General features: G+C 44.8%; 1 protein-coding gene across 1 annotated transcript in view; it reads left to right on the plus strand.

Annotated features, from left to right (window-relative positions):
- The window catches only part of C2cd2 (C2 calcium dependent domain containing 2), a 73,324-nt gene that overhangs the window by 18,925 nt on the left and 31,231 nt on the right, over positions 1 to 23,168 (plus strand). The window contains exons 3-6 of the mRNA XM_028860294.2: positions 9,684 to 9,803; positions 13,276 to 13,380; positions 17,969 to 18,091; positions 21,854 to 21,977. Coding sequence (XP_028716127.1) covers positions 9,684 to 9,803; positions 13,276 to 13,380; positions 17,969 to 18,091; positions 21,854 to 21,977 — 472 coding nt within the window. The remainder of the gene's footprint in view (positions 1 to 9,683; positions 9,804 to 13,275; positions 13,381 to 17,968; positions 18,092 to 21,853; positions 21,978 to 23,168) is intronic.

A 23,168-nucleotide genomic window follows, 5' to 3' on the forward strand; every position in this document is an offset into this window, starting at 1 on the left:
GCAGGTGAAAGCTCCTCTTGGCAGGTCCCACCCTCTGGGTGCCACTGTAGTCACTGCCCAGAAGAAACGAACTGATTGGGTATTGACATATGGTGAAATGACCCTTGGAAGCTGCTAGATCAGTTAGTTTATTGGATAGATAACAGAATGACTTGGCCCTTAATGAAGAGTACTAAGTGCCAGCAAGGAAAAGACCCAGTTCCTTTCAGCCTTCCTTTTAAAGGAAACATCTTCTCCGTGTCTTTTATGTAGAATCCTTGAGGGAGAAGACTTATACACAGATGCTTCTCTGTGACGCCATCTTACAGAGTCACAATTCCCCCCTGAATTACAGTATTGTCAGGAAGCTTGTCTCCTTTTTAGTTTTATACTGTTCTGATATGAGCAGAAAGCATGGCTGGAGTGAGAGTTGGAATCCAAAACAGGGAACCAGTGTGGTTCAAGCACACCCCATTTACCCAGCATGCTTTGGAGTTGGCTGCCATCTTGTTTCCAGAATTTTTCATTTTAGCACCCTGGGAAAGTTCCTTATGAAATAAGCCTTCAGGTCTATAGATTGTGATTCAGTGTCAGACAGGATGCATTGGCTACTTTCTCATCACTGTGACAAAAGCAGCTTAGGGGAAGGAGGGTTTATTTATAGTTCTTCATGCTGGAGAAGGTATGGTAGCAGGAGATGGGGGCAGCTGGTCACAATGTATCTGCCCTCAGGAAGATGGAGATGGATGCTGGTGCTCAGCTGGCTTTTTTCCTTTATTATTCCAGGACCCCAGCCGAGGGGATGGTGTTGACCACATTCAGAGTCAACACACTAGTCTAGAAACTAATTAACCTAGTCTAGAAACTCCCTCACAGACATACCCAGTGGCTTGTCCTATCAGGTTGACAGTGTTGCCCATTATACAGAGTAAATTGTGTAGATGTGATAATGCTTAACTCTAGCTTGTTTTACTTTTTAAACTGAGGATCCTTTGCTTCAGAGTAGACATTGGGTTTGATATCCTCCTCACATCTTTAAGAATATTTACAGAGGTGAGACTAGGTTGCAGAAAGACACCTGATTTGGGAACTGGTGATAATGGATCAGTTAACCACTAGGAAATATACTTTAATGAGAAAGAAATAGTCATGCCCCTCCCCTTGGCTTTCAGAGTACTAAAACAATGTATCTCAAGTAACTGCAATTTCCTGAGGAATCTCATGCTGAGGAAAGAAAAGGTTAAAATTCTGATGTCAGCTAGAGGAGGAACTTGCCTCCTGAAAAGGGTTTCACACAATTTATCAGACTATATTGCAGGAGGAAAGGGAGCCAAGACGTTACAGGGCAGGGCTGGTGGAAAGACGCCTCCCCCAGGACTGCTTAACTGTGCCTGCCTCTTGCCCTCCATTTGAACCTAAACCTCCTTTCAGCCCCCACTGGAGGGGGGGCAAGACAGACTTGAGGGGTAACTGAACCTCTTCCTTTATCTTCCTCTTCACAATATGACCACATCGAATAAATCTCCTTTCTATGTTATTCTATTGTTTGTTTGGCTTATTGAAGATGCCAGAGCCTGCCCTCTGACCTGATAGCTCTGGTAATGGATCAATTTCCATTTTGTTTGGTGGCTCCTTCCTTATAACATGTGATCCAAGTGAAAAATGCCCCTAGTATCTCTTCAGATGCATTTTCTTAGCTGTGCTCCTAGTTCCTTTAGAGGCAAAAATAATACATGATTTTGAGTTCTAGATGCTTTGAGAAGAGGCACACCACAGGTGAGCTGGGAAGGAAAGTTAAACAGTAGTGAGATTTTTAAAGGATTTGGGACTTCCTTGTTGGCAAGTAACAGCAGTGACTTGGAAGTACCTTTGGCAGGAATCTGGGGCTCCCCTTCTACACAAGACACATTTCCCAGACAGGAGCTGTGTGTGTTTGTGTGTGTAAGGTGTTAAAGCCAGAGAGAAAAAAAGAAAGGAAGGAAGGAAGGAAGAAAAAAAGAAAGAAAAGATGGTGAACAGACTCTGGCTGCTTTTTGCTTTTTGCTGTGACAGGGTGGTGCCAGTAACCTATGCCTCTCTCCTTCACCCTTGGAAGCTACACTCTTTCATCCAGGAGTACCCTAGACACGTGCCTACCCAAGCTGTCACCTGCCTACCACAGCCACCTTGACCATTCTTGCCCTTGAAAAGGACAGTACTTAGTAGGAAGTGTAGTTAGCCTGTCCTGAAATGGTGTCATTGAGGGTCTGTGGGTGCTTTGGGGAGAAAAGATTTCAGGACTCAGGCAGGTCTGTGGTGTATTTTATTTTATTATTTTATTTTTATCTAGGAAGCTCATTCCTGGGAGGCAAGTGCCAGCTTGATAGTAGATACTAATGATACTTACCCTTTCAAAAAGCTACTGCTTGGCTTGGGAGATGGCTATTGGTAAAATGTTTGCCTTGTAAACATGAGGACTTGAGTTCCATTCCCAGAATTTCTGTTGCTTTTTTGTTTTGTTTTGCTTTTTTGTTTAGTGGCATGTGCTTGTAATTCCAGAGCTGGAGAGGTGGAAACAGGCAGGCTATAGGAGCCACCTCCCATACAGCCTCCCATAATGGTTGAGCCCTAAGGCTCAGTGAGAGACTTTGTTTCAAAACAGGAAGTAGAAAGCTGGGTATGCCGGCATAAGCTTTTAATCCCAGCACTCAAAAGGCAGAGGCAAGTGGAGCTTTGAGAGTTCAAGGTCAATGTGGTCTACATACATAGTGAGTTCCAAGCCAGACAAGGATACATAGTGAGACTTTGTCCTTAAAATCAAAATAAAACAAAATGAAAAACCAGGGTGGGCTCGAAGATGACTCAGTGGGAAAAGTGCCTACCACGCAGTCATGAGGACCTGAGTTTAGATTACCAGAGTCCACATAGAAGTCAGGTCCATTCTAACCCAGTGCTGGGAGCAGACAGGCTGGGGGTTTGCTGGCCAGCCAGTCTAGCAGAAATGGTGAGCTCCAGGTTCAGTGAGATACCGTCTCAAAAAATAGAGAAACAGTTGAGTAGGACGGCCAACATCAACCTCTGGCTTTCCCACTTGCCTGGGTGGGTTAGCACATCTGCACACATTCATAAACCACACATGCAAGCTTGTATGCATTTATGCACTGGCATTCCAGAACAAATACTTGGAACCCCAGCCAGAAGGACCGAAAAACTATGCTTAGTCAGAGCCACATAATGCCCACTGAGGGGCTAACTAGAAAGCCTAGTTATCATCTTTGGGGGAGCTCTAGATTCTCTACCAGGTCTCTGCTCCTCATAGACCCTGCAGTAGGTGTCAACTCTGGGCATTCTGGACCTTTAAGATGGCTGGCAAGTTGTCAGGGTCCCTCGAACATCTACAGGGATCCCGCTTACTGCAGTTTGGTTGAGAGGCCTGAAAATGAAGCCTTCTGTGTGGGTTGGGGGGAATTAATCCTTATCATAGATTGCCATTAATATGGGTAAAGAAGATTACCAACTTAAAACCATTTTGTTCTCCATTTGACAAATGAGGCATTGTGGCTCTCGGGTGGCAGAGGTGGAACTCTGGGAGGGGTTCAGCCCCTGATGGCTGTTTGTCCACTGAGAGCTGTTTGATTTGACTAGCACATCAGAATGTTGAGGTAAGCCAGGTGTGGCCCATGCCTGTCATCTCAGCTACTCAGGTGACCAAGGCAAGAGGAGTGTCATGGGTTTGAGATGAGCCTGAGTTACATAGTGAGCTACAAGCCATGCTGAGCTACAAAGCACTTTTAAATTACAAAAAAAAAAAAAAAAAAAAAAAAAAAAAAAAATTATGATTAAGAGAGGTGTTGTGACATGCACCTAAAATCCCAGCATGTGATGCTGAGGCAGAAGGGTAGAGAGTTCCATTGCCTGCCTCAGCTATGTAGTTAGTTCAGGTCAGCCTGGACTAGAATGAGACCTTGTCTAAAAAAGAAAAAAAGAAAAAAAGGAAAGAAAGAAAAAAGGAAAGAACAGCTTCTTACTCCACACAACTGATGGTGGACTCAGATGGTTTGTTTAATGAGCTTTTAGAGTATACACTGGAGGCAATAACAAAGGCCATTGTGCATGGCTGATGGGCTACAATAGGACTGGGGAAGACTTTCTAACCTGAAGAAGTCCCATTAGTCATTCTACTAGTTGTGGGGCGAGGGGAGGTGAGTGGTATCTCAGTCCCTTTTCCTGTGGCTGTGGTAAAATACCTGACAAAAACAGCTTCAGGGAGAAACGGTTTGTTTGGCATCATTTGTCATCGACATTCAGAAGGCAGAGTGGTGAATGCTCAGCTAGCTTCTTTTTATGCTGTTCAAGATTCAAGCCAGGAAACCCTTTATAATGGGTCTGTGCACCCAATTAATTTAACCAAGATATCCTCACAGGCATGCCCAAGGGCTGACCTAATCTAAACAATCCCTCATGAGTGTGTGGGGGAGGGGAGGGATGGGGTAGAAGAAGCTTGTCTATGTAGGTGGTTCTAGACCCTGTCCAGTTTACAGCTAACATTGAACACCATAAGTGGCTAATCATGAGCTTTGAAGTCTTGTGTTCTAGAAGTCCTCAGGTCCCTTGAATTTAGTTATTGGCCTGATTGCTTCCTAGTTTTACCCAAGTACTTAGATTCTCTCAAGGGATGGTTGTTGGGCAGCTTTATGTGTCCTTGGAAACCAAAGCTTCTTATGAGGTTTAAAGCACACCTCCCCACCCCAAGCCAACAGTGTTCTTAGTACAGTGTAATAAGAATGTTCTTAGTTCTAAGAAGGTTCTAGACCTTGACAATGATGCAGCAAGCCCTCATCTGTTTTATTGTTGTTTTATTTTCAAGCAGTAAAAGGCATAGGCCCTGGGAACAGTGACATTTCCCTGAATCAGTCATTGGTCCGTGGAGTCTCTCTGCTATCAAAATTTCCAGAAAGGATTGTTTATAGAACATTTATTTTTAACATGAATCAGCAACATTTCTTATCCAAACATTTTTTGTTCAACCCTCTGTGAACTCTGGGGATGGGGAAGACATAACTAGTCCCTGTCATCCATCTTTTGAGACTAGTGTCACAGAAATGGATGAAAGAAAGATGAACCAGTTTCTTCTAGAATTGAGAAGCAAGGTAGTTTTTTTTTAGGTGAACTAGTGCTAGGCCTGTGTACTCAGGACTCCTAGATTCTAGAACCTGCCTTAATGGGGCTCAGAGCACACCAAGGTTATGTTAGAGTGTGTGTGTTGGGGGAGGGGGTGGTGGCAGAAGAGAGCTGTGTATGGGAGGCCAGGGATGAGAGAAGAGAGAGGAGGTGGATGGCCTAGCGCTGAACCTTGTGAATCAGGCCTAGCAAAGTATTTATTTTCATAATCTTTCTGCTTTGTGTTTTAGATTCTGAGAAATACACCAGAGAATTAAAAAATTTTCTGTCTCCCAAAGTGAGCCTCAGGGTTAGGGTCAACCATTCCTTGGGGGAAGGCAGAGGTCTATTCTGTGTTATCTTCAGACTCCAGTGGCGCACTGCCAGCTTCTAGGCTGCCTAGCCACCCGATTGCGTAATACCCAGCATGCCCTGTTGCTGCAGCCCCTAGCTGGCATCTAGCCTTGGTGTACACTGGGCATGCCCAGGGTTCTACCAGGCATGGCTGGAGTCTAACTTATAAGATCTGCTCCCCAAAAAACACTGCATTATTTTGTTCATAAAAATTACCCCTCTGAAGTGCCTTATGACATATTAGATTGTGGTTTGGTTTATTGTTGATGTAATTACTTATCTCTGTCTTCTAGAACTTTGTTCTAAAATACAAGTTCATTTTATATTTGAGCTCATGTGAGCTCATGTTGTAAGTCTATTTTTGTTAGACTTATATAATTTTATAATTACTTAATATGTATGTTTTAAAATTATTCTAACATTAAAAATAATATGCTGAAATTATTTGTATAGAAGTAATTTTTATGTGCTGGATAAATCTTTAATATTTTTCTTCATCAATGCATGTTATATTTTTTGTTTTGTTTTGTTTTTTTGCTTTTTGAGACTGAGTTTCTCTGTGTAGCCCTGGCTGTCCTGCAACTTGCTCTATAGATCAGGCTGGCCTCGAACTCAGAGATCCACTTACCTCTGTCTCCTGAGTGCTGGTTTTAAAGGTGTGTGCCACCATGCCTGCCTAATTTTTAAATTTTTACTTTTAATACCTATGACTTATATTCTTTTTTCCTTTTCTTCTTTTACTTTTTATTTATTCTTTGTGTCTTTCACATCGTGCATCTCGATCTCTTTCATTTCCCTGTCCCTTCATATCCCTCCTCTGCCTTTGCAACCTCCCCTGCAAAATGAAATAAAATAAAATTTAAGAGGAGGCTGGGCAGTGGTGGCGCACGCCTTTAATCCCAGCACTCGGGAGGCAGAGCCAGGCGGATCTCTGTGAGTTCAAGGCCAGCCTGGGCTACCAAGTGAGTTCCAGGAAAAGGCGCAAAGCTACACAGAGAAACCCTGTCTCGAAAAACAAAAACAAAAAATAAAAAAAAAAAAATAAGAGGAAAAAAAAGGAAAATCAATCTCATCATGGAAGCTGTAGTGTGATACAGTGAGTCACACAGTAAACCCTTTTATCCATACATCTTTACTTGCAAGTGTTCATTGCAAAGAGTCATTGGTCTGGTTCAAGGCTTCTGGTTTCTGCTACACTACCAATGCTGGGCCCTTACTGAGACTCCTCTTGGATATACTGTTGTTTCCCTATGTTATGGAGATCCTACAGCTTTGAGTCTGCAGGACTGGCTCCTTCACATGCTCCAGTAGATCACAGATGGGGTGAATGTTGGGGTGGGCCAACTCATGACCCTAGTTCTGGGCCTGGGTAGTTGCAGGGTTGGTCTGCCCATCAGCTTTCCCTGTCCTCACCCCCAGGGTGAGTTCTCCAGCATTGCCCTGGCTAGCTCACCCTTTGCAGTGATAAGCAGAGGGCAGGGCCAGCTCTCCCACACCTACACTATCAGGGCCAGCTCTACTGTGTTGCCCAGGTGAGGTGCAGGGACCACTCTCCCACTCTTATGATCTCAGGGCCAGCTCTTCCACCTGCCACAGGCGGTGAAGGGTGGGGGGTGGGGGACATCTCTCCTCTGGCTACACCACCATATGGTAGATGAGGGGTAGGGCTAGATCTCCCATGCCCACTTTCTTGGGGCCAGTTCACCTGCACCTTGGTGAATAGGTTAGATCTACTTTGCTGCCCGGGTAAGGTAAAGGGCCCACTTTCCAGAGTGCTGCTGCTGATAAAGGAGAGAGTCAGCTCCCTCACCCACCACAGGTGGTAGGGGCAAAGGGGGAGGGCATCTTTCCCTCTCACCACCACATGGCAGACAAGGGGGTGTGGCCAACTATCTCACCCTCACACCCTCAGGGCCACAGGGCCAGCTCACTTGTGCTTCCACCAACAGGGTCAGCTCTACTGTGCTGTCCAGGTGAGGAGCAGAACCCACTTTCCTGAATGCCACAGCTGATAAGGGGGAGGATCAGCTTCCTAGTCTGTCACAGGTGGTGAGGGGGGAAGGGCGAGGGGCTCTCCCCTCCCACACACACCTCTGCATGACAGATGAGTACTCTCCCACATTCACAACTTTAGGGCTGGCTCACCCATGCCTCCAACAACAGGGTAAGTTCTACTGTGCTGCCCAGACAAGGTGCAGAACCTGCTGTCACAAGTGCTGCAGCTGGTGAGAGGCAGGGGCAGCTCTCCTGCTCTTTTGACCTCAAGGCCAGCTCTCCCACCCACCTCAGGTATAGAGAGGTAGAGGAAGGATGGCTCTCCCCGACTCATACTGCCATATGGCAGATGAGGGGCAGGGCCAGATCTCTCACGCTCACGTTCTCAGGCAGCTCATCACACGCACGCACGCACACACACGCACGCACACGCGCACACACACACTCACTCAACAGTCAGCTTTGCTATACTGCCCAGACAAGATGCAGGGCCCACTTGTTGCAGTGTTACAGCTGGTAAAGGGTCAGCTCCCTCATCAGCTGGAGGCAGCATGGGTGAGCGGGGAGTGCATTTTTCCCTTTGCCCCCACCACTGCACCACAGATGAGGGAGGTGTACTAGCTATGACCCTCTCACGCCCTCAGGGCTGGCTCACCTGTGCCCCTGTCTACAGGGTCAGCTCTACTGTGGTGCCTAGGTGAGGCACAGGGCCTGCTCGCTCAAGTGCTGCAGCTGGTGAGGGGTTGAGTGAGGTCCCCCATCCAGTTCTCTCTAGTGTTGCTGCCAGTGAGGGGACAGAGCAAACTCTGTACAGCTCTATCCTCTCAGCCTTCAGTGGCATCAGGAGCCATGGACATCAACACGGACCATAGCTTTATCAGGGCTGTGAACCCAGACATGGGACCCAGCAGCAGCCCAGGTCCAGACATCACATGGCCCTGGGTGGCAATCAGGCCACCCACATCAGCCCATTATGCATTGCTTTTACCTCTTCAGGTATGTCTCTGTCCAAAGGACATGAACCATTCTGTCTCTCTCTCTTTCTCCCATACCACACCATACATAATAGTGCCAATCTGACTAGCACCACAAAGTGCCAGGTGGGCCCATGTTTTCTTCTTGGAGCACTGGGCAGACTGCCCTGGACCTGTGTGTGGGTCTCCTTGTCTCACTCACTCTGTCATGGCACTGGCCAGTACTGTGCTTTTTCCTCGGAGCCCAAGGTGGTCCACCACAAGCCTACCTGTGGGTCTCATCCCACTCAGTCCATCATTGACTTATTTTCTTTTAAAGGCTTACTTTTAGCAAAAGACAGAAAGTGGCTTTTCTCTACACAAGGGAACAAATGTCTAGGGCTTAAAAAATAAGTTCATTTATTATTTGTGTGTGGTGTGATGTGTGTGTGGTGTGTGTGTGTGTGTGTGTGTGTGTGTGTGTGTGTGTGTGTGTAGGTCAGAGGCAACTTGATGTGTTTATCTAAGTTGTTCTATTACCAATAAAGACTCGGATGCCAAATATTGGGGTGAAAATCTGATAGATAAGCAGCAGAGGAGTAACCAGCTAACCTCTACACACTTCCCAGATCCACGAAATCTCCAAGTCCTTCCCTGCTCCTTCCTGTGTGTCTTCTCTATCCATATTTCTGGCTTCTCTATGGCTAATTCCAGTCAGCTAGTAGCTGGCTCCGCTCCCTGATTCAAGGTTAACTTTATTAACTCCATCTCTGGATGCCACAGTATGATCAAATATCCTGCAACAGCAACAAGTAGATGTTGATTTTCTGCCTATACCTTGTCAATCCTGAAGATGGAACTCATTTTTTAGGCCTGGTGGTAAGCACCTTTACGTGGTGATCCATCTCATTGGCCCTGTCTTGGGAATTTGAAAGCAGCCACTGGGGGAAATACATAACAGTGATTTTTAAAGGGGAAAAAAAAAACCTTCATTATATATGAAAAAGCATGACAACTAGATTTAAGCAAGACAGAACTCAGATCTTGAGAATCCATCAGGAATTGAGTGTCTGAGGCAGTGTCTAGTTTTTTTAATTGTTTCATGGTAGAAAAGATGTGCATCTGAGTATTTATCCAAGATTGAGACTCAAAATTCTTTCCTTGATAGCATAGAAAGTCTAGGTTATTCAGCGAAATGAAGGTGTCTATGGTAAGCACTGTCCTTGCTGTCCTCTGAAGATTCCATGTACCCTGTCTCTCCAGGTGGTGATCTGTCATGTGGTGGGTGAGACCCTTCAGTTCTTGGTCAGTGCAGGCCCTGCCTCCACAAGCAGTTCAGAATGCCAGCTGTATGACGTCCAGCTTTCACCATTTCATTTAAAGGTAAGACTGTGTAGATGCTGTCAGTCACAGGAAATCCATGGTTGTAGCAGGAATCTTAGAGAGTCTTATTAATAAAATCAAACCTGAAGCCAGTTATTGGGGTGAACACTGGAAGATCAGAGAGACAGAACAAGCCACAGCTAACCTCACCTGGCCAACTTCTCAGCTGATCTTGTTTCCTCAGACTGGAAGCCTCTGTGTCCTCATATCCAAATGGCTCTCAGCTGAACTGTGCTGCTCAAAACCTAAAAGCTTGAATGCTTAACCAGCCAAATGCTTCTAGTTCCTGGTCCTCACGCCTTATATACCCTTCTGCTATCTGCCATCACTCCCTGGGATTAAAGGTGTGAGTCACCATGCTTGGCTGTATCCTTGAACACATGGATTTCTTCCTCTGGAATGCTAGGATTAAAGGCATGTGCTACCACTGCCTAACTTCTATGTTTAATATTGTGGCTGTTCTGTCCCTGACCCCAGATTTGTTTATTAGAGTGCACAATATTTTGGGGAACACAATACCACCATACATAGTAGATATAACTTTGTGTTCCCTGCCATAGGAGAGACACAGGGAGGATTCATCCATGCTGAGTTACAGAGTTCTTATTATGAGTCTCATGTTCTTATTAATTATGAGTTAGGTCATTCATCATCTTTAAACTGTAAGCCACCATGAACATGACTCAGAACATGTAAAGTCTGTACCCAGCATAGATGATGACTCCCCACAGCTATAAATGGAGAGCCCCCTTCTCTAGTTCCTCTCAGCCTGTATACTCTCTGAGGCCATGTTGAATTAGGACAGAATTATGTATAACTGGTTTGGAGAAGTAACTAGATATTGGGTGAGGGTCCTGAAACCTACCCTGCCTCTCCTATGAGGAAATGTCAGCATTCTGCAAGCCCAGCTTTGATGATCTTTTGCAAGCAGATACAGATGATGAAAATGGTGGCAGCTTGACTCTGAAGATAGCCTTGTTCAATAGGACCTTGAGGGTTATAGGACTGCAGGCTTATGTTCCTGTTGGCTATACATTAGTTGTAAAGAGCTCATATACCAACCACCTCACTCTTTGCTTGGTCACTGTGCCTTTTTCAGCTCAGTCACCATGGGTGTAGTCCTCAAACCATACCTATTGGACCATTCTCCTGCTAGCCTCTCTTAGTGTTAAGGATGGTTATAATTGCTTTTGGTAATCTGGAGACATTAAGATGTTCTCACCACTTTAAGGTCCAGGCCCTAATCACACCTACCAAGTCCCTTTTACTAAGTCTGGCCCTATATATAAGGATCCAAGATGAAGGCCTGGCCATGTTTCCATGATTCTGCCACCTCTACATGAGCACGACTATTCAATATAGGAGACCAGCTGGAGGCTGCTGGAGTGGCTCAGGTGAGAGGGGCAAGGGTTCCATATATAGTCCCAGAGACATTTGAACATGGGCACCGGCCATGCCCAGCACTGAAGACAAGTGTCCTGGGTCCCTTCTCTCTCCACTCTCCTATGCCTTCATGACAGAAAGAGAAGCACAGAGCACAGTGAGTTCCTTATTTAAATAAGGCTGCAGAGTGTCAGTGACACCTGGCCTGAGGGACTGCCTGGGCAGACGAGAGGCTGGAAAGGAGTTTGGGAAGAGGTCTTCACATTCATTCTGAAAGAACAATGTGGACCAAGGCAGAAGCTGAGCCATTGTCTCTAAGAACAAGTGACTAAAGGAACACACACGGGGCTGGGACAGTAGTTAAAAGTCCATGCTGTTATTGCAGATGGTTTCCAGCATCCTCATGGTAGTTTACAATCTTTCATAACTGCAGTTCTAGGGGCTATCTAACCTCTTCTGGCCTCCAGGGGCTCCAGGCATACACACAGGCAACTCATACACATTATTGTAATTACTTTTCTATTGCTGTAATAAAGTACCATGACTAAAAGCAACTTGGGGAGGAGAGGGTTCATTCTAGCTTACAACTCTGTGATCTGAAAAAAGATTTTTCCATCACTTGGCACCAAGCCAAGGAAATTATAAGGAAATGTCCTACTTGTTCTTTGTAAAACTAAACTCTACTAGCTGCAGGAAGTAACCCAAAGGGTACTCAAAGAAATAAAATTTGGCAAATGGATGTGTTTAATTTTGCAGAGTTCAGAAAATTAAAGTATGTACACCATGCCATAGATAGATATTCAGGATTTCAATGGGCAACTCCTTTGAGTTCTGAAAAGGCTGATTCTATAATTACACATTTATTAGAAGTTATGACCATTATGTAGATACCTGTACAAATTAAGACTGATAATACTCCAGCATATGTCTCTAGTAAAATTAAACACCATTCTGTATATTATAACATAAAGCATATTACAGATATACTATATAACCCTACAGGGCAAACAGTTATAGAAAGATCTAATCTCACTTTAAAAGATATGCTTAATAAACAGAATGGGATAATAAAGACCCCCAGAGACAGATTGAACAATGCTTTATTAACTTCAATTTTTTAATGCTAATAAGAAAGGAACAACAGTTTCAGAGAGGCAATGGATAATAGAAAAAAACTGCTGACTTAAATCATCCTGTATACTTTAAAGATGTGATGACCTCAGAATGGAAACTAGGATATGTATTACGTTGGGAAAGGGGTTTTGCTTTTGTTTCCACAGGAGGAGAAAGGCTATGGTTATCATCAAAACTGATAAAGATAAGATTTGAACAGGAGAGACCTCTTGATTAAAAGAGGCAATAGTTCATCAAACAGCATGACCATTCAATCTAAACTAATGTATAAGACTAACAAATGCCTTTCATTTGATTGATATAACTTGCCAAAAAGGAAATTTTCCCCAAAGTTAGGGTTGGGACAGGGTTTTGTTTTTGTCTTTCCAGGAAAATAAAGGCATCCAACTAAGTAATTTCATCTCATTACTGAAGGAAGTCAGGGTAGAAGTTCAAGGTAGGAGCTTGGAGGCAGGAGCTGATGCAGAGGCTATGGAGGGGTACTGCTTACTGGCTTGCTCTTCATGGCTTACTAGCCTGCTTTCTTATACAACCCAGGACTACCTACCCAGGGGTAGCACTGCCCATAATGAACTGTGCTCTCCCACATCAATCTTTAACCAAAATCCCCACAGGCTTGCCTATAGGCTAATCTGATGCAGGCATTTCAAAGTATGCCTAGGTTTGGGCCAAGTTGACAAAAATCAACCAGCAAACTCATAAAATAAAAATAAATCTTAAAAAATGAATACACAGAGAGCACCAGTACACATGTACACAGCACACAGCATATACATATAATATACATGCACACCTCATACAGACATATTACACACATGCAGTATGCACACACATATAGCACATATACAAAAATGTGCATGTACATGGCACATATGCATGCACACATGAGCTAATTAAGGCTCAAGTGAAGAGCTCAACTACCCAATAACTGTTTCTTGGTGGTTTGTTCTCATAGATGGAATTCCACATGGAAGAGAAGAGAGAGGACATTCAGATCAGGTGGTCGTTCACCCATACACCAGAAACAGCCATCAAGATCCAGCCCCAGGCCCCAGGGGAGGTCAGTCCGTAAGTTTTTGTCATTCTTTCACTGGTTTAAGGATGCATGGCTAGAGCATGTCTCAAATTGGGCATCTCTAAGGTGGGCAGCCCCTGCCAGCCATTCTCCCCATGCTGACCTAGGCCACAAGAGACAGGGCACTGTGAGGACAGCTTTGATGGAGAGGATACTTTCCTTTTCACTTTCTGGGGCCTCAGCATATGAGGACAGAAACTGGGGTGCAGTGAGTGTGTGTGAAAAGTGCCCCGGAGGCACTTTCCTTTGCTGGACCTGGAATCCTTCCTCTGGCTTTCACAAAATCCCCTTGTAGTTCTGCTCTGTTTCAACTAGGCCAGCCACTGAGCCTCATCACAGCACAGCTGTGTGGGCCTTGTAGTGTGTTTGCCAATAAGAGAATTTCCTTCTCCTCCTTCGTCTCTCTTTTGTCTTTTTTCTCTGGTGCTGGGAATGGAACCCAGGGCCCTAAACATGCTAAACAAGTGTTCCACCCCAGTCCTGTCAGTATTTTAGGCTTTATGTTTTGACATAGATGTATGCAGTGTGTGGGTTTGGTTGGTTTGGCTTTGATTTGGTTTGGGCTGGTAAGTTTGACACACACACACACACACACACACACTACTGACTAAGGTAAATTAACTACTATCAGATTGGTAACAGAGCTACTGGGGTGGGGGAGGAGTGACTCAAGGAATTTTGAACTCAGAATGGTCCCCTTCTCAGGAGAAGAGATTGAACATGTCAGGGCTTGTCTGGTGGACTGCAGGCCCACAGATGATATCATTGTCTAAGAGAAGCAAATAGCAGAAGGAAGGAGGAGGAATAGAGAATGATTTGGGGCGGGGCAGCCCTTCCTTCTCTTTCTTTTTGCTGTTTGCTTTCTCTGATGATGGCATCATGTGTCCATGCCTACAGTACACACAGGCAAGCTCCTGCTGAATTTCTTAATTCGAAGAAGGACACCATTCTGTGGGATTCCTTGAGTCATTTCTCCCATGGGTAACCATGTTACCAATGTGATATTGATTCATTTGCCTCAGTCAATGTTCAGGTATAGAATTTCCCCATCTTTGTTGATTTACATATTTATTTTATTTTTTATATAATTTGGTTTGCCCACATGTGTGTCTATGTATGATGTGTGTGTGTACAGTGCTTGCAGAGACCAGAAGGGACTGAATCTCTATGGACTGAAATTAGGAAAGGTTGTGAGCTATCTTCTGGGTGCTGGGAATCAAATAGGTCCTTCAGAAGAACAGCCAGTGCTCTTAATTACTGAGCCTTCTCTTCAACCCCTTGTATATATTTTTGACTGTTGAAAATTTGATGGTTCAGTGGTTAAGAGCACTGGCTGCTCATCCAGAGGTCCTGAGTTCAATTCCCAGCCACCACATGAACCTGAGTTCAATTCACAACCATCTATAATAGAATCTGTTGCCCTGTTCTGGCATGTAGGTATACATGCAGAGCACACATACATAAAATATAAATAAATTAAATTTTAAAAAAGAAAGAAAATTTGATCCAGAGTCAGCACCACTGACAGACTAGGGTAAAGCTGTGTTCCTTCCATTTGGCCTTACTGATACCTGCACAAAGTGACTTATGTCATTGTCTTTTTACAAAGATGACCTCACTCATTCTTCCTCCTGTACCCAGCCAGCAGCATGATACTTGTACTTCCTGTTCTTCATCCTCTAGGCACCCTATAGATTTCTCTGTGGAGACTTCTGGGGACTACTTTGTGGCTCAGTAGCAGATCCACAGCTCCCTAGTGAATAAGAATAGCAGTGGGGACGGGGGCTGTGAAAGGAGGTTGCCCTGGCAACCACTCCTGAGATGGCAACCATTAGGCCAGAGTTCCTGTCTACTGAGTGAGAAGCAATTGTGCAGGTCAGACAGAAACAAGAGTCCAACGTAAGGCAAAGCCATACTGTGTGGTATTATTCAGCCAGAAACAGAGTGACTTGCTGGTGCACGCTGTATCCTGATTAGCCTTATAAACGATAAAAGAAGCCTGATTCAAGAGACGTGTGTCTTCATGACACACCCAGTCCAGAAAAGGCAATCCACAAAGAAAGAAAGTTGGATGCCAGGGGTTGGGGACAGGACTCCTGATAGGATGGAGTCTGGAGTTCATCTTTAGGGAGCAGTGAGAAGATTGAGAACATATTTAAGTAGTGGGTACTTAGTACTGTGTATGTACAAAAGAACAGTGAAATGTATATTTAAGTAGTTATTCTATATTGTGTGACTTTTATTTAACTTAAAAATGAAAGCTAGGTTATCAAGGAACCATTGAGGGAGTAGGTGATGGCCTCTTGGTTCAAAGTGCAGGCTCTTAACTATTTTAGCCACTTGGATTTGACTCTTTGGCTCTCCTTTATGGACTATATAGCTCTGTGAATGTTAATTGACTTCTCTATGCCTTCATTTTCTTATCTGTGAGGTGACGGGAATGTGTTGTAAAGATCAAACCAGTTAATACATGTGTATATGGGAGGCTGGCCCTCAGTGAGAGCCATAGCATCAGCCATTTGGGTTTTGGCATTTAGAGACCTTATATTTTAGAGATTCAGGTTCACTTTTAATAGATAAAAGCCAAGTTCACTATAGGGATGCCTGATTAAACAGGGGGCAGGCAGCCAGTTGTCTTACAACAACACAGATGTTTCCAGTCTGCTTTCTAAAGTCAGTTCCTATTGTACAAGTTGTGAGTGTCCTATAGGCCAGTGGGAACCAGTGCCTATAAGGGCCTTGCCTATACAGCCAGATGGGGTCCACAGTGAGGGGAAATGGCACCCAAGGTGCTTTCAAGCTGCTCACCACAGCAATTGGAACTAAGGTGTTAGATCTTGGCAGCGCTTGACCATCACAGCTTCTCTTCCAGAACTCAGAAGGATGGCATGGATGCCTGGGCTGCCTGCAGAGTGAGACCTGTCATCTTAGCAAATATCTACCCGGCCCTTTTTCTCAAGAGTGAAAACCAAAGCTATAATACTGAAACAAGAGAGACCAAGTTGTCCTTCACATTAATGGAGATTTTAAAACTTAATTCTTTAAAACCGACTGTGGTGCCATAGATCTGTAAAGCCAGTCTGTGGGAGGCAGAAGCAGGAGGATCATGAGTTTAAGGCCAATCTGGGATACACAGTGAGATGATGTCTTAAAAACCCAACCTCCATTGGGGATGTATTCCACTAATAGAATGCTTGCCCAGTATGGGGAAAGCCCTTGGCTCTATCTCTAATACTGAAAAATAGAATAAAATCCAAAACCTGTGCACTAAAAACATTTATAGTAGTGGTTCTCAACCTTCCTAATGCTATGACCCTTTTACACAGTTCCTTGTGTTGTGATGACCCCAAGCATAAAATTATTCTGTTGCTAACTTCATAACTGTAATTTTGCTACTGTTATGAATCATAATGTAAATATCCAATATGCAAAATATCTGATATGCCACCCCTGTGAAAGGGTCATTCAACCCCAAAGGGGTCACAACCCACAGGTTGATAACCTATGGTTTATAGAGCTCTGCTACACATAACAGAACCACACACACATGAGTGGGTACTGTATCCGCTCTAGTACCCAGCTAGAAATAGTGCAGAACGAATCCCAGGAAGCTTGTTGTGGTCCCTTCACAGGCTCTACGTGGGGTACTGGGACCTTGAAATCTTGAATATGGGAGATATCTGAGCTGCAGAATCTTGATTATTTATTTGTTTGTTTTTCAAGACAGGGTTTCTCTGTGTAGCCCTGGCTACCCTGGAACTTGCTCTGTAGACCAAGCTGGCCTTGAACTCAGAGATCCACTTGCCTGTCTCTTGAGTGCTGGGATTAAAGGTGTGTGCCACCACCACCTAGCTAAATCTTGATTCTTAATTTGATGGAATCTAGAATCACCATGGAAACAAACTTCCAGACAAGTCAGAGGGAGTTTCAAAGTTAGATTAATTGAGATGGAAGACCCACCTGAAATACCATCTCATAGGCTGGGGTCCCAGAACGAATAAAAAAGAGAAAGCAAGTTGAGCACTAGCGTTCATCTCTCTCTGCTTCCTGAGATTCGCTGTGACCAGCTGCTTCACATTCTGACACCATGACTTCCCTGTCATGAAAGACTGTGCCTTAAAAACCGTGAGCCAGAGTGAACCCTTTCTTCCCTAAGTTGCTTCTGTTGAAGCAACAAACCAGATAACTAAGACATGTACAATCAATAGATCCAACAGCTGAAAGCCGCATGTTTATTGCTGTGCAGTTTCTGGGGTCTGGAGTTTTTGCACACTCTCTCTGCCTGCCATCAAGTTCTTGGCTGAGCTGTGCTTCTCTGCAGCTCAGGGGACTCATCAACCTCACATAGTTGTTGGCACAATTGGTTCATTATAAACTGAGTTCTCCAATTTCTCACTGGCTGTGCTCCTGGAGGCGGCTGCTGCTGTTCCTAGCCTGTCATGGGCCAGCAGGACAGTTGCAGTCCTAGCAACAAGAGCCAGCATAGCCTTCACACCAAGGTTGCTTAATGAGGTCTGATGTTGTAACGTTTAGCATCTGGCGTGCGATGATCTGATGACCTGTCTCTCTCCAGAAACAGGCACTCGAGGTAAATATGCTTTCGGAAGCCCTGGAGGATCTTTTCAAGCACCTAGTTAGTGCTGCTTCTCCATCTGTGTTTCTGAGCACCAAGCCCACGCGGGTCAAAGAAGCTCAGGTAAGCCCGGTTTGCAGGACACAGACAACTGCGAGCTTGTGCTTCTGGTGTCCTCACTTCTGATGGTAGGGCTGACATTGCACAGGCAGATACTGTCCGCAATATTAGAATAGAGCCTGCAGGACACAGACAACTGCGAGCTTGTGCTTCTGGTGTCTTCACTTCTGATGGTAGGGCTGACATTGCACAGGCAGATACTGTCCGCAATATTAGAATAGAGCCTCAAGATGAGAGCTCCATGGTGAGAGACGTTGCCAGGCCACTCACTGTTGCCCTTCTGATGAAGCTATGGTCCCTTGCTTTGCACCATTCATCAGACACTCTTAGCTGGTGATAGTGTTTGGTGCTAAATTCTAGGTGACTAGGGTCACAGGGATATGACAAGTCATCTTTACCTTACTTTGCTTACAGGGTGGCAGGCATAGCTCAGCTAGCAGATGAGAACAGCAGGGGATTATAGACTTCCCTCAGGGTCTCTCAGAGGCATAAGGCGTGAGGGGCGGGTTCAGCCTTTCCTAAATACTGGAGTCAGTCATACATCCAGAGGTTGGAGCAGCCTCAGCCACTGCATCTCCCAGTAATCCTGCTAATGATGGATTCTTGAAAAGCAGAGGGTATTGGTGACCATAAATTTATCAAAATTGGAGACAGTTCACAAAATAGTATTATATTTTCAAAACCCACAGATTAAAAAAAGGGGGGCCTATGTTATCATATTCAGTCACATTCTAAAATGAAATTGTTCAATTTCATTAAGTACTATACCCATGGCAGGGCTCTCTAGAGAAATTGAGCCCTGGGGCATGGGGGTGAGAGAGATTTATAAGATATAATATTATAACATCGTTGCCTAAAGACCTTAACATGGTCTTAATAATAAAAACCTGGAGCCAGATATTGGGGTAAATGCTGAAAGATCAGTAAAGGAGCCAGCCACTAGAGAGACTTTTTACCTCTACCAAATCCTCAGCCTGAAAGGGCCAGGCTCCTGTTTCTACCCTACTTTTACTTCCTGTCTCCACCCAGCCATATCACTTCCTGGTTCCTCCTCCCAAGAGCTGGGATTAAACGTGTGCGACACTACTGCCTGGGCTCTAGTGGCTAGCTCCACACTCCAATCTCCAGGCAAGCATTATTTGTGAGAGCACAAACAAAATGTCACCACAGATGTGACTAATACATACATGGTATGATTCCAGCCCATGTCTGAAGCTTTGAACACCAGGAGAGTTGATGGTTTGGCCTCAGTCCAGACTGACCAAAGGCTCAGAGCTCGAACCCAGGAGGACCAGTGTTTCTGTTTGATTTTAAAAGCAGAAAAAGACTATGGCCTGGCTGATGTGTCTGGAAGGAGGAATTCTTTCTCATTTAAAGGTGGCTCATTTTTTCTACTTGGACCTTCAATTGATGGGATAAAGCCCACTCACTCTATTAGGGATGGCCATCTACTTTACTCAGTCTGTCCGTTTAAATGTTGATCTTTTGGGCTATAGCTTAGTTGGAAGAGTGCTTGCCTAGCATGCAGCATGCATGAAGTCCTGGATTCAATTTCTAAGACCATATACACCAGGCATGGTGGCATGTGCCTGTAATACCGGCACTCAGGAGGTAGAAGCCAGAGAATTTGAAGTTCAAGGTCATCCTCCACTACATAATGAGTCTGAGGCCAATGTGGTTAACACAAAACTCTGTCTCAGAAAAAAAAAAATCTGTCCTGAAAATTGAATTCATCTCAAACCACCATTATAGAAATACCCAGAATGGTGTTTGACTGAGTCCCTGGGTATTTATGGCTCAGAAGTAGAACTGTCATAGCTTAGTGGCACTTGTGCCAGTATGGAGATTGGAATTTGGATCCCTAGAACCCAAAGTCAATGCCAGGTGGACATGGTAGTCTGACTCTAATTCTAGCCTCAGAAGCCTGAGACCAGGGGATCCTGGAGAAAGCTGGCTGGCTGGACTAGCTGTATTGGTGAGCTTTGTGTTCAATGGAGAAACCCTACTTCAGTGAATAAGGTGGAGAGTGATTGAGGATTATACCTGCTGACAGCCACAGGCTTCCATATGCACAGACATGTCCATGTTTACACACACATGTAAACCCCCACACATGTAAATGTTGTTTGTTTTTGCTCTTTTGGGGGGCCCCACCACCCAGCTCCCAAATAAATCACTCACACAGAGGCTTATTATTACTTATAAATGACTGATCTTAGCTTAGTTTATTTCTAGTCAGCTTCTCTGAACTTAAATTATCCTGTCTATCTTTGGCCTCAGGGCTTTTGTATTTCTCTATTCCTGTATACCTTTTCTTTTCTTCTTACTCCATGTCTGGCTGTGTAGCTGGGTGACTGGCCCCTCTAGTCCTCCTCCTTCCTCTCTTATTCCTTGATTTTCCTTTCTTCCAAATTTCTTCTACTTCTCTCTCTGCCTGCCAGCCCCGCCTATCCTTTCTCTTGCCTCACCATTGGCCGTTCAGCTCTTTATTAGACCATCAGGTGTTTTAGACAGTCACAGTAACACAGCTTCACAGAGTTAAACAAATGTAACATAAATAAAAGTAACACACATTAAAATAATATCCCCCAACATGTAAATACTTATATATGTGTGTACACATACACAGGAAAGAAAGGAAAAAAAATAGTCCCACATATACAACTGACAAAGTATCACATCTCTATCTCATCACAGTGCTTTAAGGATGTTACAGTCCTTCCTGGCCTTTGCCATTCTTCACTCACAGCAGGGAAGAACCTGGTTCAGAACAGTGTTTCCATGAGTGTCTCTGGAGATGTCAGTAAACATCCCCCAAGAAGTAGCTCAAGTCCAATCAGCACCCTGGATAGCTCCTGCATGGCTTTCACTGTTTGTCCATCACCTCTCAGAGACCCTTCTGGGGTCTTAGGTTCTTGTGCTAAATTTAAGAGCCCCTGTGAGCACCATCATGGCAGCCAGTGCTTGGTGCTCTTCTGAGAATGAGATGAGACGGCACCTGCTTTTGTCCCTCACTTGTGCAATGTCAGGGGTCCATAGATGTTCTTCCTGGAACTGGTGGCCTCTGCCTGGAGGCAAGAGGTGATCCCAGACTGATGGCCATTCATATCTAGACATTGTTCTGTCAAGCACCACAGCCTGAAGACCAATTCACTATCTAAAGCACCTGTCCTGGGTCTGAGCATGGATCCATGTGCTGGCTAATCTTCACTGTCCTGGGAAGTAGACCACAAGCAGAATTTGAACAGGGTCACTACTATCAGCAGGTTCTTCATTTGGGATAGAAAAGGCTCACTATGGGCCTGGAGAGATGGCTCAGCAGTCAAGAGCTTGACTGCTCTTCTAGAGGTCCTGAAGTGCTGGTTCAATTCCCAGCAACATGGTGGCTAACAACCATCCGTAATGGGATTTGACTCCTTTTCTGATGCTCATGAAAACAGAGCACACATATACATAAATAAATAAATCTTTTAGGAAGGAATGAATAAAGGAACAGAAGGAAGGAAGGAAGGAAGGAAGGAAGGAAGGAAGGAAGGAAGGAAGGAAGGAAGGAAGGAAGGAAGGAAAAAAGAAAAGGCTCACTTCTGAGGCAGCAGAACCTTCCCATGAGACAGGAATGTCAATTCTAAGTTGATCCTGGAAGTCAGGTCCCCTGTTCTGGTATCGCTGAAGACACCAGTGTTGAAGATACTGCCCATATAGAAGACAGTGCCCCTGGCTATTCCCTCACATCCTCACAACTGTAACCCTGTTTTTCTCCCACAGACTCTACAGTGTACTTCCTCCACTGCTCAGGAACCCTGCCCTCCCAAACCTCCAAGGGCTCATGAACTAAAACTGCAGGTGAAGAATATCCGAGTCTCCCTGCTAACCCATCCTGGTGCTTCAGGTGGGTGCTGGTGCCACCAGGGCCTCATGGCACTTGCCACTGCTGTGGGAGGGACCTTCCTTGACTCAGCCTGGTGAATTCTCATATGGCAACCTGGTTGGGTCTGCAGTATGACCCCTGCCTTCTTTGGAAGGAATACAGTGAAAGGCTTGGTCTTTGGCTAATGGGCTTGGGATCCAGATGCCACAAGCTGTAACCCCCTTAGGATAGTAAGTAACTGTGGCTGGTGATGGCCAATTATGCATACCCAAAGAACTTTGTGGGAAGAATTCTAAATGTTCCAGATGCAGAGAAAGGGCAGATGTTTGAAACAGTGGCAACGCTAGTAACAGAATCTGATCATTATACAGGATAGACATGCCACTAAGTGTCATACTGCACCCCATAAATATGCAAATGTTGTAATCTAAACTCATGTACATGAGAGCGGTGTCATGGTTGCTCTATTTTTTTTTTTCAGTCTGACAGATACTAGTGTAGTTTTCTGTTTTAAACTGAGCCAATAAATTCATGTTGAGCACCCCTGAACCTCTGAGCAGTGCAGTTTCTGCTGCCTTAAAAAGTGGGGTTTGAGGGTGGCTGATGGGGCATCAGAGAGCTTAGGCTTACTGGTGCCTCTGATGCTGCTGATGGGAAGAAGGCATCTGTGAGCCCTGGCCTTCCTCAGGATTCTCAATGGTCACTAAGGACCCTCAAGCTTAGCAGTCTGAAGCAGGATGTGACTTTTCAATTGCAGCTTGATGTTGACGAGAATAGAACTGAGGTTCTGGTCATTGTTTAAGAAAGTTAGGAATTCTGGTCACTATTTGCAAAGGTTCTTCCTCCCAGTTTACAAAGCATAAAGAGGCTTCATTTGAACTACACAGCTGGCTATAGATACTTGCATGTTGCCTTTCACAGCTGTATCAGCTAGTGGCCAAGTGGGTCCCCAGGACTACCAGACAGGGCTGGGGTCTCAGGTTTGGGGTACACATGCTATGAAATCAGATTCCATTCCCTATGCACACTAAGATGCCCACATCTGGAAATGGATCTGAGTTTTCCCTTGAGGAAAGACTGTGAAAGTTACCCTGATCTGATGCATGGTAAGGAGTCAGGCTCTGTAGTAGTTACTAAACACAGAGGACTTCAGAACTGATGCTGTAGAGGAAACATTTTCTCAGAGCAGGAACAGCTGTGAGATGTCACAGT

This window comes from Peromyscus leucopus, chromosome 12 (assembly GCF_004664715.2).
Source record: "Peromyscus leucopus breed LL Stock chromosome 12, UCI_PerLeu_2.1, whole genome shotgun sequence".
NCBI classification, from domain to species: Eukaryota; Metazoa; Chordata; class Mammalia; order Rodentia; family Cricetidae; genus Peromyscus; species Peromyscus leucopus.